A 17,545-nucleotide genomic window follows, 5' to 3' on the forward strand; every position below is an offset into this window, starting at 1 on the left:
AATACTCAAATCTAATTGGCTATTTAGCTTGCTCACCGACTACTACGGGAATACGGTGGGAGAATCTCTTCGTGCTAGATTTTTTGACAAAGGGAATGGAAGAGATATGTGCCACATAAACTACCAGATTATGCTGACAACTTTCTGCGAGTTTAGACACTGGCATGAGTTCGCTGATGGCAAAACCTGGACCAACAGGAATTTACAAAAGGAAATTGGATACATAGCTGGAAAGGAAACATTGTGCAAGACTATGGTCAATGATCAGAGAATTGGAACTAATTGAATAGACTTTCAAACAGCATGCACGATGGATTAAATGGTATCCTTTGAAACTATATGATTACGTGAACCCTTTCCCGTTATGATTGCAGACATAGGAATTTATAGTCAATAAGTCAGCAGGAAGAATCTGGATATTTAGGATTTTTCAGAAACCTCTATATGTAGTTCATTCTTTTCCGCATGCATGCGTTAAAATAATGCATGCAGTTGGACTCATCTTTACTTTTCCAAACCTAATCCACCTGTTGTGAATTTCCATCACTCTTCTATTTTAATTTCAGATTTGGAGTTTCCCAAATTTCTCTTTTCATTGACTGTAACAAAAAAGCTTGCCCAACTAGTCTTTTGATTTTTTTAATTGGGCGATTCAATAAAGTTGAAGCACAACAAAAAAAACTTCCAGATTGAAATCAAAGAATCAGCAACTGGGTTAGATCTGTCTGCACCTTATGTGCTGTAAACTGAAGGGCAATGGGTCGTTTGAAGGAAAATGGGATGAGAAGGGGCATCGGGGTTTCTTTGGGTCGGCATGAACGAGATAGGCCGAATGGCCCCCCCTTCTGCGCTGCATCATTTCTTTCTGGATCCCTCCGGAACGGGAGGAAGGAGACGGAGAGACTACAACTCCCAGAAAGCCTCGCGGCGGCCGGCATGGAACTACAGCTCCCAGAAGGTATTGCGCCGTGGCGGCACATGCGCCATTCTTATAAATGTAGGGGGAGGGGCGTGACCAGCAGGTGTTGGGGTCGGTTTCTCTCCTCCGGGACTTGCGGCAGTTTTGGTCCCGTCATGTCGGAGATTGAGCAAGAGCCGGAGCTGGCCTTTCGGAGACGAAGCACCCAGGACGCATTGAGTAAGGAGCCGCATTTACTTATAGTGTCGCCAGCTTAACTCGCTGCCTTGAGGCGGCGGCGGTGGGTCATGGTTGTGTGGGCGCTGACAGCGGCTGCTCACCCTCCCCATGCAAACCAGCCGGCTTCCCAGGCTGCTGTCTGAACAGCTTGGTCTGTGCATCTATCAGATCGTTTTTTCGTATTTATTTATCTTTTTTTCCCTAAAAAGAAAATTGCAATGGAGACGTTTAACTCAGTCCTTTGAGACCTTGAGGTTTTTAATTTTTACCTGGGGGGGAAAAAAAAAGCTGTGATTTTTTTTGTGTGTAAAGGGGAGTTGCACAGATGTTTGAGCAGATTTTTGTAGGGTTATGGGCACAAAGTGGGCAAGGCGTGCAAAGCCTGTGTCGTCTTTTCAAAGAGTCAGCACAAGTCAATGGGCTGAAATGTTTTATCTTCTGTGCTGGAAGTTTCTGCGATTCTATGAATGAAATTCTCAATTTCACGAACTGTAACCAGAGAGGGTACAGTGTTATTTTTAAAAAGATAGAGGGAATTGGGTAGGGATGATCTAAAGCTGTTGTGATGTGGGGTAAACTTGTCTGAAAGCATGACTGAAACAGATTAAATAATGGCTTTCAAAAAGGAACTGGATAACTAACAGGAGAGTGTTTTTTGGGCAATTGGGGGGTAAAAAGCAAACGTAGAATTAATTGGATGCTTCTTTCAAGTAACTATTATGAGCTGAACTGTTTCTTTTGTATAATTCTATAATATTGCTAATTACAATGTTAGTTAATATTCAGTGTTAATCTGTATCCCTACACTTTGGTTTTGAAGCTAGTTTGAATCTGTTTTATTCAAAGGTCATTCTGAAACTTGGATAGATTTGTTTTTACTTTGGTCCTACTCTCTGGTAAAGCTTGGTTGGTCTGACTCTTCTGAATTTCTAAAGAGAAAGTGAGGACTGCAGATGCTGGAGATCAGAGCTGAAAAATGTGTTGCTGGAAAAGCACAGCAGGTCAGGCAGCATCCAAGGAGCAGGAGAATCGACATTTCGGGCATAAGCCCTTCTGGCTGATCTGTGGCTTGATTCCATGTATCTGCATTTGGTCCATATCTCCTATGCCTTTTGCTTAACTAAAATTTATCTATCTTCATGTTTGGAAAAAAAAACTGATCCAGTATCCACTGTTCGTGGAAGAATTCCAAACATCTACCACCCTTTTGTTTACAGAAGTGCTTCCTGACATTTTTCCTAAGATTATGCTTCTGGTTCTAAAATCCCCAACAAGTGGAACTAGTGTATCTTTATCAACCCTGTTTTTTCTGTTTGTGTCTTGAAGACTTTTTGATCAGATCATCCCTTAACCTCCTAAATTTTAGATAAAACAGGATTGCTTTTTGAATAGTCACTCCTCAAATTTAACCCCTGAAATCCAGATATCATTGGTGTAAGCCTACGTCATCAACCCCGCCACCTCTCCCCTCCAGTGTGGTTCCGGATCTGCTAGTCATACTCCAAATGGGGACTAATCAGGGTTTTGTATAACTGCAGGATAACTTGCATCCTTGTACTCTCGTCCTGTAGATATAAAGGCAGCATTGTTAGTTTTCTTGATCACTTTCTCCACCTATTTGTGACATTTTAAAGATCTATGCACTTGAATTCCCTTAATCTCTTTGAACATCTGCTGTCTAAGTTCATATATTTAGAAAATTCCCTGATTAATTGTTTTTCAGTCCCAAATAGGTAACCTCCATTTTCTTACATTGAACTCAATCTGCCACACTTTTTTTTTGTCCATTCACTTAGTCTATCAATATCCCCTTTTAATTTTGTGCTGTCTTCTGCACTGTCTACACTGCTGCTTAATTCATCCAAATTGTTAATGTGCATAATTGAGGCTGTAACACCTATTCATGTGGGATACCACTGGTTACATCCTGTCTGTTTGAGTAGCTACCCTTAACTCTACTTTGTTACCTTCCACTCAACCAATTTCAAGGCCTCTTCAGTAATTTGCCTCAGTTCTGTCGGTTTCTACCTTGAGTCCCATATGCTGGACTTTATTGATTTCCAGAAGATGTGATAAACAATATCACAAACATTCCTGTCATATTTTTAAAAAAAATTCAATGAGGCGTGTCAAGCATGATCTAATTGTCAGTACCTAGCACTTGGTTTTTATTTCAGATCTCCATCTTCTGTGTTTTGCTTTTATTTGAGCTGTGCTAATTTTCACTTCAAAAATATTAATATTTACAAACAACCTTTTTAAGGTGTGGCATGTTTAGGGTAACTTTCAGCTGTTTTCAGTACAGTCCTGTGCTGCTTGATTCAATCTGTATTATGCAAAATGTTTTTAAATGATTGTTCTTGGCTGATTCTCCCACTGCCAGTATTTTGCTTTGTGCTGTATAAATTGTATCATGTTACAGCCATGCATGCAGAATTCCAATCTTGCGTTGTGAAGAGACCTGACAAAGACAAATGAACCAAGAGTGCTTTGTTTTTCATTCCACTGAAATCTTACCATTGTTACTGCAGTGATGTTAGACTTTGATCCTTCCTTCCATATTAGCTGATATTGCTACTTGCTGGTTTTGTGGGGCAGAAAGTTGTCCCTCTCCTTAAGCCAGTTCTTGGTCCATCAACTCTTCAAATTTAAAGTACTCACCTGTATATTCAAATGTGATACATGGTCTTGGATCTATGGCCTCTAAATCTAGTGATAATTGGCCTCTTGCATATCTCTGACTGCGTTCACCTTTTCTTCATGACCAAATCTTCAATTGTCTAGGTCTGCAGTGCTGGAACCACTCCCTCAAACCCCTGTGCCACCATTTTCTCAGTTCCTTTGTTCCTCAAAGCTGACTTCTTCTTTTGGGGTTTCAGTCACGTGAACCTTTTTTTAGTTTTGTGCAATCTTTTTATTAAAGATGCTATGTGCACCTTTTGTGAAAGGAAGGGCTCAGTTTGTAGTGTTTATTTTGGAAGTCGGTATCATTGCCATCTCTGAATAAATTTTGTGATTTGTTTGTGGAACTTGGGAACAACAATTTTTTTTGTTTACAAATTGTTTTTGTGAATGGGAACAGGAAGCAGTGAGATGTTTGTAGGTGAGCAGAGATATTTGCTTTTAAATAGATCTTTTTGTGCTTATTCAGATCTTTTTGATCTTCTTCATAAGATACAGAAATTTAGAATGAGAACTAAACAGCACAGGAAACAATTCAGCCTCTCTAACTATAAAGGTTATAATGAACTGCTACATAAATTTCAGTTTAAAAACCAAGTACTTATTATGAAGAAGTAGCTTTGACTAGATATTTAAAATTAATCAAAGAACAAGTCCATGGTACAGTGAAGGGGTTTCAGAAATTCCAAGTAATTTTAATGGTAGATATTTTGAGAAACCATTATATTAAATGAAAAGCTGAGGGAGATTGTGAAGTCTAGCAGACAAATGAGTTGCACACAGTTTTTTTTTCAGAGGCCTGGAATAGGGAAGGAGGGGGGTCCTGAAAGTGGAATAACCTCTTCAGTGATTGGAAGAAGAATAAACTTTTTAAGTGGAGAACTAGTAATTCTCGCAGAATAGTTTACATTTTTTTTCAAACTTCCTCAGGAGTGCATGAGGTGTAGATAATTTGCAATTTAAAAACATTCCATCTTATGGGAATCTAATCTAATCTTAAAAAAAACCTTGCTTTTGGCGCCTCTTATACAACTTTTGGAATGTTGTCACTTCTACACAGTAGAAAACATGGCAACCGTTTGCACATAGCATGCTTCAACAACCTACAATGTTATAATGACCAGAATTTACATGGATATTGAAGATAAATATTGGTCAGGGTTAATTCCATTGTTGGCAGCCAGAAAATTGGTACCTGTGGCAGTGTATTCCTGGAGAATGTCAAACTGAATTTTGTGCTCAAGTGCATGGAGAGGGTTTTGAGTTCTCCAGAATTCTGACTGAGGCAAGAACACTGAGCTATAGCAGGTAATGATCAATATTTCACATGGGCTTGCATTAGAGAGGCCTTTGAGTCAGCAACTGGATATTTTGTAAAATACCTTTTTTTAGGTTCATGAACTAATGAGCCACAGTCACCTCCTCCATATTTTGCAATGCTGTGGATTGAGGTTTAACTGACGGTTTTTTTTATTACTGTGGGACATATAATTTTTAGGATTCTTATAAGAATAACAAGAGGGCTGAGTTTATGTCGAGTCAAGAGAAGCTATTTTTGCAGATATCATGGAACAGGAGTTGGTAATTAAAGAAGAAGATAGATTTCCAAGGATCCCAGCAGCATTGTCATGAGGACAAATGTCTCTCATAATACTTGGTCACAGAGTAACAGCAATATGTCTATATTTAAGCCTGTTGCTGGCTGGAGTTATTCATGTCTGAGTTACAGAATCCTATAGTACAGAGACCTTTTGGCCCATTAAGTCTGTATTGCCTAAAATATAAAAACTGCACAAGTCCCACTTTTCTGGTATGGGAGAATATTTTTTAAAGGCTGAGGCTTTCCACCTCAACTACCCTTCCAGGGAGTGGTATCATAGACTGATGCATATAGGGAAACAGTTGCTTTCTATTCACCTTTTCATGCCCCTCATCTTGTACATCTCCATCAGGTCTTTCCTCTTTCTCCCCCCCACCCCCCACACCTTCTCTGCTCCAAAAAGCAGAGTGAAATGTGACATCCCAGATGATATCCTGGTGAATCTCCTTTGCACCCCCTCCGTGCAATCACTGCTTGCCTATAGTGTGGTCTCCAGAACTGCATACAGTACTTCAGTTGTGGCCGAACCCAAATTCTGTACAGCTCCAACATGACCACCTGCTCTTGTGATCTGTGCCACAACTGATTACAGGCAAGCATCCAGCATGCCTCCTTAACTATCCTCTTAACCTGTACAGCCACCAAGCAAGTACCCCAGAGCCCTCTGCGCATCTTGGTATCTTGCCATTCATTGTGAACTTCCTTGTTTTGCTCCTTCCAAAGTGTGTCACTCTATTTTGTCAGGGTTAATTTTTTAAATTCATCTGCAGCATGAGGATGTTGGTGGTTAGGCCAGCATTTATTGCCTCTCCCTAATTGCTCAGGACAGTTAAAAGTTAACCACATTGCTGTCGGTCCAGAGTCACATGTAGGCCACACCAGGTAGGGATGGCAATTTCTCTCCCTGAAGGACATGGGTAAACCAGATGGGTTTTTCCAACACTTGGCAATATATTCATGGTCACCATGAGACTCTTAATGACCCTCTCTCTCTAGTATCCTCACATACGGATGAGGAAGGACACCACTTTGATTGGGACAATACATCCATCCTAGGACAAGCCAAACAAAGACGCACGAGGATTCCTAGAAGCTTGGCATTCCAACCCGAACACTCTGAACAAACACATCGAGTTAGACCCCATTTACCACCACCTGAGAAAAGGAACAGGAAGTGACTTCACCATGGGAAATGACATCACCAACCCAAACCTATAAATAGAAAGCAGGAATTTTCAGCATTGCTTCACATGAAGTCCACTGAAGATGTTACCTAGTAAGGTAACGAAATGTCTGGAAATGAACCTTTCAGTTCAGCGAGCAAACCTACATCCAAAACCTTAACCTGAGCTACAAATCTTCTCAAAACTCGTTAAGACTCTTTTTTTTTATGCCAGATTTTTATTGAATTCAAATTCTACCAACTGCTGTGGTGGGATTTGAACCCTGGTCCTCAGAATATTAACTGGGTGTTTAGATTAACAGTTCAGTGACAATAACACTAGGCCATCACCACCTCAAATTCCATGCTATTGATCTGCCCAATTCATTTATATCCTCCTGTAACTAGCACCTTCCTTCTTTCTGTCATCAACCTGGCCAATCTTTGTGTCATCCACAAATTTGATAGAATCCCTAGTGTAGAAGCAGGCCATTTAGCACCCACCTTTTTTCCCCCCCCCCCTCAGATCTACATGATCCTGCAAAGAGTATCCCACTCTGCATCTCCCTACCCTACCCTCCCTGTAACCCTGCATTTCCTACGGCTACTCCACTTGGCCTGTGGGTCCCTGGACGTTATGGGCAATTTAGCATGGCCAGTCCACCCAACCTGCACATCTTTAGACTGTGGGAGCAAGGCAGAGCACCTGGCAGAAACTCATGTAAATGCTGGGAGAATGTGCAAACTCCACACAGACCATTCTCTCGAGGCTGGAATCAAACTCTGGTCCCTGGTACAGAGGTAGCAGTGCTAACTACTGAGCCACCTTTTTCTTTAAATTTGTACTTTAATGTTTTACAATCAACCTGTTAAATATTATGACATATGTCCAGTACACCTGCACATCTTTGGACCATGAGTAGAAACACACTGACATGGGGAGAATGGTGGAATTTGCACAGACAGTTAATGGAGGCTGGGATTGAACCTGGGTCCCTGACACTGAGGCAGCAGTGCTAACAACTGAGCCACTATGTCACCCTTTTTCTTCTTTCTTTCATCAATTCATTGAAGTCTTGACTAACCCAGTAGCAATAACTGCCACTAACATTTAAACATGGTGGTTGCTGCATGCACTTATCCATCCCACATTCTCATTCACATAATGAGTTATAATTAGGACTCCAGCTCTGATTCCTGTGACACAACATTGCACACTGGGCTCCAGTAACACACAGCCTTCTACTACCACCCTCTGTCTCCTGTGGCTGAGCTAATCTTGGATTCATCTTGCCAAGTTACCCTGGATCCCATGATCCTTTCATCTGTTTCCAATTTGGGACCTTGTAAAAGGCTTTGAAGTCCAGATTACATCAACTATGCTACCCTGATCAACACACCCGGTCACCTCCCTTAAATTCCATCAGACTTATTAGGCATGTGCTCCCTATGTTAAAGCATGCTGATGATCCCTGATCAAGCCTTGCCCCTCAAAACGGAGATTAATTTTCTGTAATAGATCAGAGTTATAGGAAAACTATGATTCCCCAATCTATCTCTACCACTCTACTCGGAAAGTGGAACTACGTTAGCTGTCCTGTTACCTCCCCCATGACTACAGAAAATTTAAAAATTTGAATCCGAGCTCCTGCAATTTCCTCCCTCATCTTACACAGCAACTTCAGATGTAATTCACCTGGACAGGGGATTTGTTCATTTTTTAATCCACTAAAGCTTCCAGTACCACCTCACTGCTTATCGTTCTGATCAATAGCTTCACAGTCCATTGTCTTGAATTCTATTCTTGCATCCTTCCCCTTGGGTCCTTATCTTTTTTTGTTTAAAAAAAGAAATGCTGAAGCGGGAATGTCTATTTTATGCTGTCCTCGAGAGAGAGGACATTGATCTTTTGGCCTAATCAAAAGCTGCTGCAGTACCTCCTGAACATAACCTGCTAGCTCCTTTTTGGCTGATTCGATTGAAGGAGTGAATAATGAACTAATTGGCCTATGGTTGATGTCTGGGCTATGAACGAAGAGCTGATCTTTGTAACTTTCGCAATTGAGAAAACTGAACTGACCTCCAGGGTTACCAGTTGAGACTGGAATTGTGAAAAGATTAAATTTGAGGACTGGAGAGTGGAGAACATCAATAAAGATGTTTTGGAAGCTGATTGTTGTACTGACCTACTTGATTCACTTTTTTTATTTGGATAAGAAAATTGCTACCTTCAGACTGTTGAATGTGCAATTCTCTAATCCTTTTAAATTTGCATTTTAACTCCATCTGAAGTGGTTGAGCAACCTCCCTTCATTAAACTACTAAGAATAGCAAGATGTTTTGAGAATGCATGTTTTTGCCATGTGGGCTAGGATGTTTTGCCAACTGTCTCTGCCTGCTTGCAGTTTTGTCACAACTGCTGTTAAGACCTCCAGTTGGGTTTTTATTGGGTGCTGGCACCCTGCTGGGCTACTACTATCAATTGGAATAGTGCTTGAGAAAGGAATGAGATTTGGTGTTTCTGCAGCAGCTGAGACTGAGCTAGGAAGGCAAGTATAAAATGGCTTAAGATATTAGTCACTACCACATGACATTCCAACTGTTTTGAAATCCTGAACAAAGGGAAGTACACCTTTTTAAGTTGATCCTTCAGTTAAATGTGTTTTTTAAACATGTTTGGTTTCTTTAAAAAAAACTTTTTTTTGCTTTCAAAATCCTGGGTTTCAGTAACCAGCATAAGAATAAATTCAAAAATGGTACTGTTCATGGTTTCCCTATTTGTTCCATTTTGTAACCATTAGACTGCAATTAGCTGGTGGAAGATTGAGACCCTGTAGTGGATTGTTAGTAGTCACCAACCGAAAGGCTGCAATTTTTAATCACTGTACCTGTTTTGATTCTCCTCAGTGACGGGTGGGAATTGAACACGGAGGCACTTCTAGTCCAGAGATAGGGATGCTACCATTACACTTGAAGACCCCATTAGGACATGATGTGCAGTTGACTGTGTAAATGAACAAGAATTGTTTAATAAGTGAGCATGTATCAAACTCTTAGATCAAGGTTAAACTGCTGAAAGATGTTTTCACATCCCTTCCTCCCATTGCAGATTTCTCTAGTGCTGGAACACTGTTATACAAATTACTGTTGAAACTTTGGAAACTCAACTTAAGTCTCTCTTGTTTTCTTTCTTTCCTTCCCTTGAAGTGAAGAGCCTGAAATGATCAGTATTATGGTTTTGCTGAGTTGGATGACCTAGATGTTTGAAGTTATCGGACACAGATGGCATTTGTTTTTGTGATGCAGTAGACTGATATCTTGTACACCAAATTGACTGGCTGTACATTTGGAAATCAGTATACCTATAAAACTGGTTCTCCCAAAGTCAAGTTCTTTGAAGAGTAATTTGAACTTTGATATTGTTGAAATGACAGTAAGTCATCTGAATATGTGAAATTTGGCAACTATGCCAAAACACAAGTAACAACAAAATTCAACATCTCTGGGCAAAACTTGCAGATGTCTTTTTAAAGCTAGGTTAAAAATCACATGAAACTTGCCAGAGCATAATTCACAGGAGTTCTCAGGAACAGAACACTTGGACTTTATGCTGATTTTACAGGTATAGAGGTTTCTGATGACAGCAAGTGTGTTGTGCCTTTGGATACTGCTTGTTTTTCCACATTGGTACCAAGTACAGGAACAGTTTAGCAACTTTCAGGTACTTTCTGTGGAAGTTTACAACCATCAGTTTGAAGCATCGTTACTTGATTTTATTTCACTTTGTTTGGAAGATGTAGAAATAATTAGCAAAACTCCATCCTTGTATCACTCATTCTTGCTGCTTGTTTCAAAGCTGGTAGTGCACCACCTCTTGAACTAATGAAGTTTGAGTGCTATCCGTGCTCTGTTGTGCTTTAGGGGAGGGAATTCTAGAATATTGACCCAGCTTTGATGAAGGAATAATATTAAATCCTATATCAGTCTGGCACACAACCAACCAGTACTAGTGTGTTCCCATGTGTCTGCTACACTTGTTTTTCAACACCTACCATCCAGAAAGAGCCTTGGAAATTGCTGAGCTGCTACAACGCAGTGTGTTTAATGGTTGAGGAAGTGAATATTTTAAGGTGATTAGGTGGACGCTGATCAAGCAGGTTGACTTTCTTTTGAAGCAGCATTTGGCTGTGCAAATCGAGAGTTTTCCAGCACAGTTTGATCTGGGAACTTGAGGTAAATTGCTGTAGAATTTTCTGACCTTCTCTTAGAGCCAAAGTACTTCTATGGCTGGTCTAGTTGAATTTGTGGTTAATTGTAATCCCTAAGCTCAGATGTTCTGATCTTGGTAGATTTGGCCAAAAAAATTGCATTATTACCTGAGGAGTTGCAGATAAAACTGTACACTACAAACATTCCCACTGCTGACCTCATGATGGAAAGGCTTTAAAGCAGCTGAAGATAGTTAAGCCAAGGACACTACAGCGAGGAACACTTCAGTAATATCCTGGGAATGAGATAATTGACTTCCAATGACCATGACATTTTTTTTTCCTCTTGCATGATTCCAACCAGTGTAGCATTTTCCCCTCTGATCCTCAATGTCTGCAGTGCTTCTCAGCTCCTTGATGCTGCACTGTTGATGGTATCATCCCTCTTCTCTGTTTTTGAAGCCTGGAATTAGTGGTCCTGGCAGAATTCAAAATGATTAAGTGCTGCTTGATAGCACTGTTGCCAACAATCATCTGTCACTTGAAAGTGAGAGACTGAGGCAGTACTGATTGGATTGGATTTCTCCTGTTTTATTTTGGTGGAGAGGACATAACCAGACGACCTTCCATTTTAATGTAGATACGATGTTATAGCTGTTAGAACAATCTGACTTGGGACACTGTGTTTCAGTTTTACACCTGGGATGTAGTTGAGGCCCACTGCAATCTTATGTTCAGCTGTCTCTTATTCTTTCCTGATATCAAATGAAAGTAGTATTTTGAGATTAGATCTAACAGGATGCCAGGAGCCATTCAACAATGTTGAAAATCACCTAAATGTACAATTAAACTTGACAGCCTAACTCTAATAGCCACCAGACAAGTCAAATTGAAAATGCCGAGCAAAACCTAAAACTCCATTTTAAGATATTTGTTTGCCCTTCAGAGTATTTGTGTGAGTTGATTTTAAGCAGAATGCTATTGCAGACTTCTGTGATGAATAGGCAATACAAAATTTATGAATTGCATGAACAGGAAGTCTAGTTCCTTATCCCCACTGACATTCTCAAAGTGAACAGTAGGCTATTCAGCCCTTTGAGCCTCTCCACCATTTTTGTTATGAACTTGGTTAATCTGCTATCTCAACACCATATTCCTGCTTTCTCTTCACTTGACTTGATGTCTTGTTTATGTTAATTTATCAGTCTATCCTGAATATGCTGAGACCAGCCCCCCCTTCTTTCTGTGGATGTGAATTCCACAGGTTGACTGAGTGAAGAAAAATGTTTTTCTCATCTCCACTCCTGATCTGACTTACCCCACGCTCTGAGACTGACTTCTTAATCGGGGACTCCCTGCATCTAATCTTTCCAGCCCTGTTATATTAATCAGATCCAGTGTTTCCTTCCCTGTCCTTTTTTTTTGGCATTGGCCTCAATTGAGCATTTGAATTCTGAATGGTGTTTCTGTTCATAATCAGATGTACAACATGGAAACAGACACTTCGGTCCAACTCGTCGATGCTGACCAGATTTCCCAACCTAAGCTAGTCCCACCTGCCAGCACCATATCCCTCAACCCTTCCTATTCATATGCCCATCCAGATATGTTTTAAATGTTGCAATTCTACTAGCCACCACCACTACTTCTGGCAGCCCATTCCCCCCACACATCACCCTCTGCATGAAAAAGTTGTCCCTTAGGTTTCTTGTATCTTCCCCTTGCCCTACACCTATGCAGTCTAGTTTTGGACTCCCTCACCCCAGGGAAAAGACCTTTACTCTATCCATGCCCTCATGATTTTATAAACCTCCTATAAGGTCACCCTTCAGTCTCCAGTGCTCCAAGGAAAACTGCCCTAGTTTATTCAATCTCTCCTTATAACTCAAATCTTCCAATCCCAGCAACATCCTTGTAAATCTTTTCTGAACCCTTTCAAATTTCACAACATCCTTCAAATAGGAAGGAGACCAGAATTGCACACAATATTCTGAAAGTGGCCAAACCAATGTCCTGTACAGCTGTAAACTTACCTGACTTCCTGATCCCCACCCATTGATGAAATGCCTTTTTGCCTGTCCCTGTAATTCTCTCCCAAACCCCTGCCCTTTCAAGTCTTTCCCTTACTTTAAGACTGCACCTAGTGTGGCCCCCCCCCCCCCCCCCAATACCTGCCTCTGATGACAAACCTTTTTAAAAATAGATAAGTTTTCTTTTCTAGTAATCAACACACAGGATTTACTATTTTCAAGGCTATTGCTTTGATGCAACAATAAACATTTTAGATAATTTAGGATACAATTAGAGATTCCCTAATAACTTAATCAAACCCATATCTTTTTTTTTAGTTTGAGAGGTGAGTGACAAACCCTTGACATCAAAGCTGCATTTGACTGAGTAGCATCAAGGAGCCCTAGCAAAACTGGAATCAGTGGGTATCTGGGGCAAATTCTCTGGAGTCATACTGGCACTTAAGATGGTTATGGTTCTTGGTCAGTCAACTCAGTTCCAGGACATCTGTAGGAGTTCCTCAGGGTAGTGTTCAAGGCCTAAGTATTTTTAGCTGCTAAATCCATGATCTTGCTGCCATCAGGTCAGAAGTGGGGATGTTTGCGGAGTTTTGCAATGTTCAGCACCGTTTACAACTCCTGATACTGAGGCAGCCCATGTTCGAATGTAGCAAGAACCAGACAATATCCAGGCTTGGGCGGCAAATGGTAAGTAAAATTCACACCACACATGCCAGGCTTATGACCATTACCAGTAAGAGACAATCTGATCACTACTTCTTGGCATTTACCATTGACCAGAAACTCCTCGTCACAAACACTGACTGCAAGTGCAGGTCAGAGGCTACAATACTGCAGTGAGTAACCCACCACCTGATTCTCCAAAACCTGTCCACCATCTACAATGCACAAGTCAGGAACTTAATGGAATACTGCCTACTTGCCTTGATGAGTACAGCTCCAACAACATTCAAGATGCTTGATACCATCCAGGACAAAGCAGTCGTTTTGATTTGCACTCTATCCACACTCTCCACTTCTGACACTCAGCAGTGTGTACAATATGTAAGATGCATAGCAGGAATTTACCAAAGCTCCTCAGATAGCACCTTCTAAATCCATGACCGCTTCCATCTAGAAGGACAAGGGAAAGATAATCGGGAATGCTAGCATCTTCAAGATTCCCTCCAAGCCACTCCCCTTCATGACTTGGAAATATATCACCATTCCTTCACTATCACTGAGTCAAAGCCCTGGAATTTTAATGACTTTGAAATCAACTCTCAGCAGTTGGACTGCAGTGCTTTTGAGAAGGTAGCTCACCCCCACCTTCTCGAGGGCAACTAGGGGCAAGCAATAAATGCTGGTCAGCCAGTGACCCCCACATCCCACAAATGAATAACAAAACTTCTGAGTGCATTGTTGTCTGTCTAAAATCCTGATCTCAATCCGGGCTTTAACAATTTCTATGAATCTCCTGCATTCTTTCATTTAAAGGTACTCGCACCCAATTTTCTGGGTGTCCGAAGCAAAATATCCTGTAGTGACCTCTTGGACTTTAATTCTCCATGTATCATGTTTCTTTGAACCAGGAATCTGTCCATACCAGTCCTCTACATGTAACTTTTTAAAAAATATTTTCTGGGATTTACATATGAAAGAACTGAAACCAATATGGTCATTCTTAAAGATGAGAAATTAAACAAACAATCCAGGTCTTTTTAATATATAATTTCAGTTACTTCACACTGTGTAAACTTTTTTTGCTTTAATTTCGGTCTTAGGATCTTATGCTCCACAACCACCTGATGAAGGAGCAGTGCTCTGAAAGCTAGTGCTTCCATATAAACCTGTTGGACTATAACCTGGTGTTGTGATTTTTTAAAAACTGTTTACATGACTTTTACTTGACAGCTGTTCATAAGTGATTGAAACAAGACTCTACAGCAATCTCATTGAATCTCACGGTGGGAAAGTACACATTTTCTGTGACTGAAGAAATGGTGATGCTGTTACTGGGAAAGGAAGCAAGATACTTGCCAAGCTGTGCATTTTTGTATAGAGATGAAATTCTTTTCTCTACACTTTAATGTATGGTATGATTTGTCTGCCTGGCTAGCATGTAAAATAATACTTTTCACTGTACCTCTACAGTGATAGGTTAACCTTTTTAAGGATTAACCAAAAATTGCTCAGCCAGTTCACTGCTTTTTTTTTCTCTCATTTATATTTAGACATTGCACAATTTGGTTTGCGCTCCAAACTAAATTGAGAGTTTTGACTGAACACAACGCCATCATAATGAATAGCATAAGCTTTTAAGTTGAGGCAATTTCACATCTGCCTCAGAGATCTCCTTGAACTTGTTAATCTGAACATTTTGTGGCTGTAAAGGTTAATGTAGAATTCTTTGGTGTCCGCTTACTGAGGACTTTTCTTCTGTTGTTAGCTCCCTCTCCCTCCCAAAGCCTAAGATCAGAAGCACCTCTCTATTCTTTGAGCCTATGGGACAGGCACTGTGGGCTACATCTGCAGACTGACTTGATGGATACCCCTTCATCACTTACACCAAAATTATTTGCAGGTTAGTCCAGCTCTTGCAGCATTTACCACCCCCCCCCCCCCCCCCCCCCCACCACAATGAAACATCTAAAATGTAACTAGAGCAAGATTTGGGCTTTTTGTGTTTGGCTTTTCTCATTGCATGGAGCTCCCATGTTGACTCCTAATGAGAATCACAATTGGTGTGTATTGTTTTTATTGAATTAATTTGGGCAAATCTTTCCAAAGTTGATCATTGCTCACAAGTGACCTGGCCATATTGCATGGGATTATTGAGTATTTGGGTAGAAACAAATTCTAAGTTCTTTCTGGTTCCCTACCTTAAAGCCATTGCAGTCTTACTATTGCCAGACTGAGAGGGGGGGAGAATAAAAAGTTGACTTTTTCAATCAGTTGTGGTTTTGTGTTCCATCAAGCAACTAGTTGATGCAGCTCACCAGGTTATAGCAGCTACCACTAAAAGGAGATTAACTCTGTTTCTAGTGGTGCTCAGGTTAAGTATTAAAATTCCCAGAGCAATAGTCTGTGGGCATACGATCATTTTTAAATTTCTTCACTTTTGGGATACTGAACAAAGTATTACTGTTTGCTCCTTTTTGTAGTTCTAAGGATGCTTTGAACAGTGTGTAGTAGTCCTTTCCTATATATCATATCTTTTTTCCTTTTCTTTAAAGGTTTCTTTTCATCTCTGAATAATTAATTGATTTGATCAAGTCACATGCATGTATCTGGACTGGTTTTAAGTGGTACTTGTCTGTTTTAAATTCTGGTTTTTGTTATGCTTCCAACTGGAGGTCTCATCATGTGGAAAGCTTCCTTTTTAAAAAGGTTGACTATTTGCTCTTTTCTAAACCTCTGTTTTGGTTTATTGCAGTGACCTGTTCGACACCAACACACAATCATTCATGTGAAGGAATAACGTGTCCCCACTGCCTAATGACAACCACAAAAACTACGCTACTGGCAGAAAATGAAGTCGAAGCACAAAAACTGGCCAACAATTACAAGGTTAGTAGAATGTTTGTGAAATTATATTCCAACAGTGTTCTATCTAAAATGTAACTACAGCAAGATTTGGTATCTCACGAAAGTAGAAGATAATATATACAAATTTGAAATCAAACATGATTCCTTTTTGGGGAGCCTGGATGACCTGGGTAAAATCTGTTAGTATAGGATGCTAAGATGGAAGGGAATCAAATGAGAAACAATGTTGAATTGGGCTTTCTAAAATGAGTGAGATCCTTTGAAAGAAGGCAGCTTAGTTTATCCATTTGAGAATATAATCAGCTCCATGTTAGAATAAGGAAGGTTTGGGACATTATATTGGGGAATGGGCAATAAGGGTTGTTCTGAGCTTTGCTGTAAAATGGAACATCAATGTACCCTTCCCTAATTGAAGGCAAGGGGGAAGAGTTCACTGCATGAAGCATGTTTTAGTACATTTTTAACAGTCACTTTGTTACAGCCTCTTTTCTTAATTTGTAGTTCGGGTTCAAGAAATGGAAAAGCCACGTGACACAGAGACCTTTAGAAGACCGTTCTGCAATAGTGAAAGAGCTGTATTCAGATCTAAATGTCATCAAACAATATTCAGGTAATATAATGCATGGAGTTCTTCACTCTTTTCGTTTGTACACCATTTTGGAAAAGCAATGCAAGTCCAAGATGTACTATTCTTGGACTGTTTCTCAATTTATTCTAGTGTACTCACCTCATTGATTTGAGCAGTCTTTACTGGGGTGGGTATGGTAGGAAGCATGAAGGTGGGTTTGGCTGGTGATTCAGTGATGTGGCAAACCAAACAAAGCTTTTGAAAAGGGTCTGAATTTTGTCCATTAGATTCTAGTCTGAATAGAGGCTGAAGCAGAAAGTCTGTCTTCTGTAAAATTTGAGAAGAGTAAGATTATCGCAATATATAAAACTCTCTCTTTAAGGGATTGTTGAGGTTGATTGGAGAGAAGTTGTTCGTTTTTTTTTTCCCCCTGATCTTATGTCTAGGGGAATGGGGAACTAGGTGTGAGTATCCAGTAAAGTGTTGGTCACTTAGCTCTGTGTGAGGAGTTTTTACAGTAACTTGTGTACCAAAAAAAAAGCCCCAAGGCACTTTACAAGAGCATTGAGTATATTTTATGTACAGTGACCCAGAACAAAAAAAACTAGATGTTTTGCTGTGTTTGCTAG

The 17,545-nt window shown here is 40.3% G+C and overlaps 1 protein-coding gene across 7 annotated transcripts in view; it reads left to right on the plus strand.

Moving 5' to 3' along the window:
* Nucleotides 1-1,007: 1,007 nt before the first annotated feature.
* The window catches only part of cax1 (cation/H+ exchanger protein 1), a 62,685-nt gene continuing 46,147 nt past the window's right edge, over nucleotides 1,008-17,545 (plus strand). For 4 of the 7 annotated variants that reach the window (XM_072562851.1, XM_072562852.1, XM_072562853.1 and 1 more), the window contains exons 1-4: nucleotides 1,008-1,138; nucleotides 15,249-15,383; nucleotides 16,236-16,369; nucleotides 16,850-16,958. In XM_072562851.1, the coding sequence (XP_072418952.1) occupies nucleotides 1,075-1,138; nucleotides 15,249-15,383; nucleotides 16,236-16,369; nucleotides 16,850-16,958 (442 nt within the window). In that variant the 5' untranslated portion in view covers nucleotides 1,008-1,074. Of the gene's footprint in view, nucleotides 1,139-13,407; nucleotides 13,508-15,248; nucleotides 15,384-16,235; nucleotides 16,370-16,849; nucleotides 16,959-17,545 lie in introns of those variants that run through there. The other 3 variants (XM_072562856.1, XM_072562855.1, XM_072562858.1) reach the window with 3 other exon arrangements.

This window comes from Chiloscyllium punctatum, chromosome 44, assembly GCF_047496795.1.
Source record: "Chiloscyllium punctatum isolate Juve2018m chromosome 44, sChiPun1.3, whole genome shotgun sequence".
Lineage (NCBI taxonomy): Eukaryota > Metazoa > Chordata > Chondrichthyes > Orectolobiformes > Hemiscylliidae > Chiloscyllium > Chiloscyllium punctatum.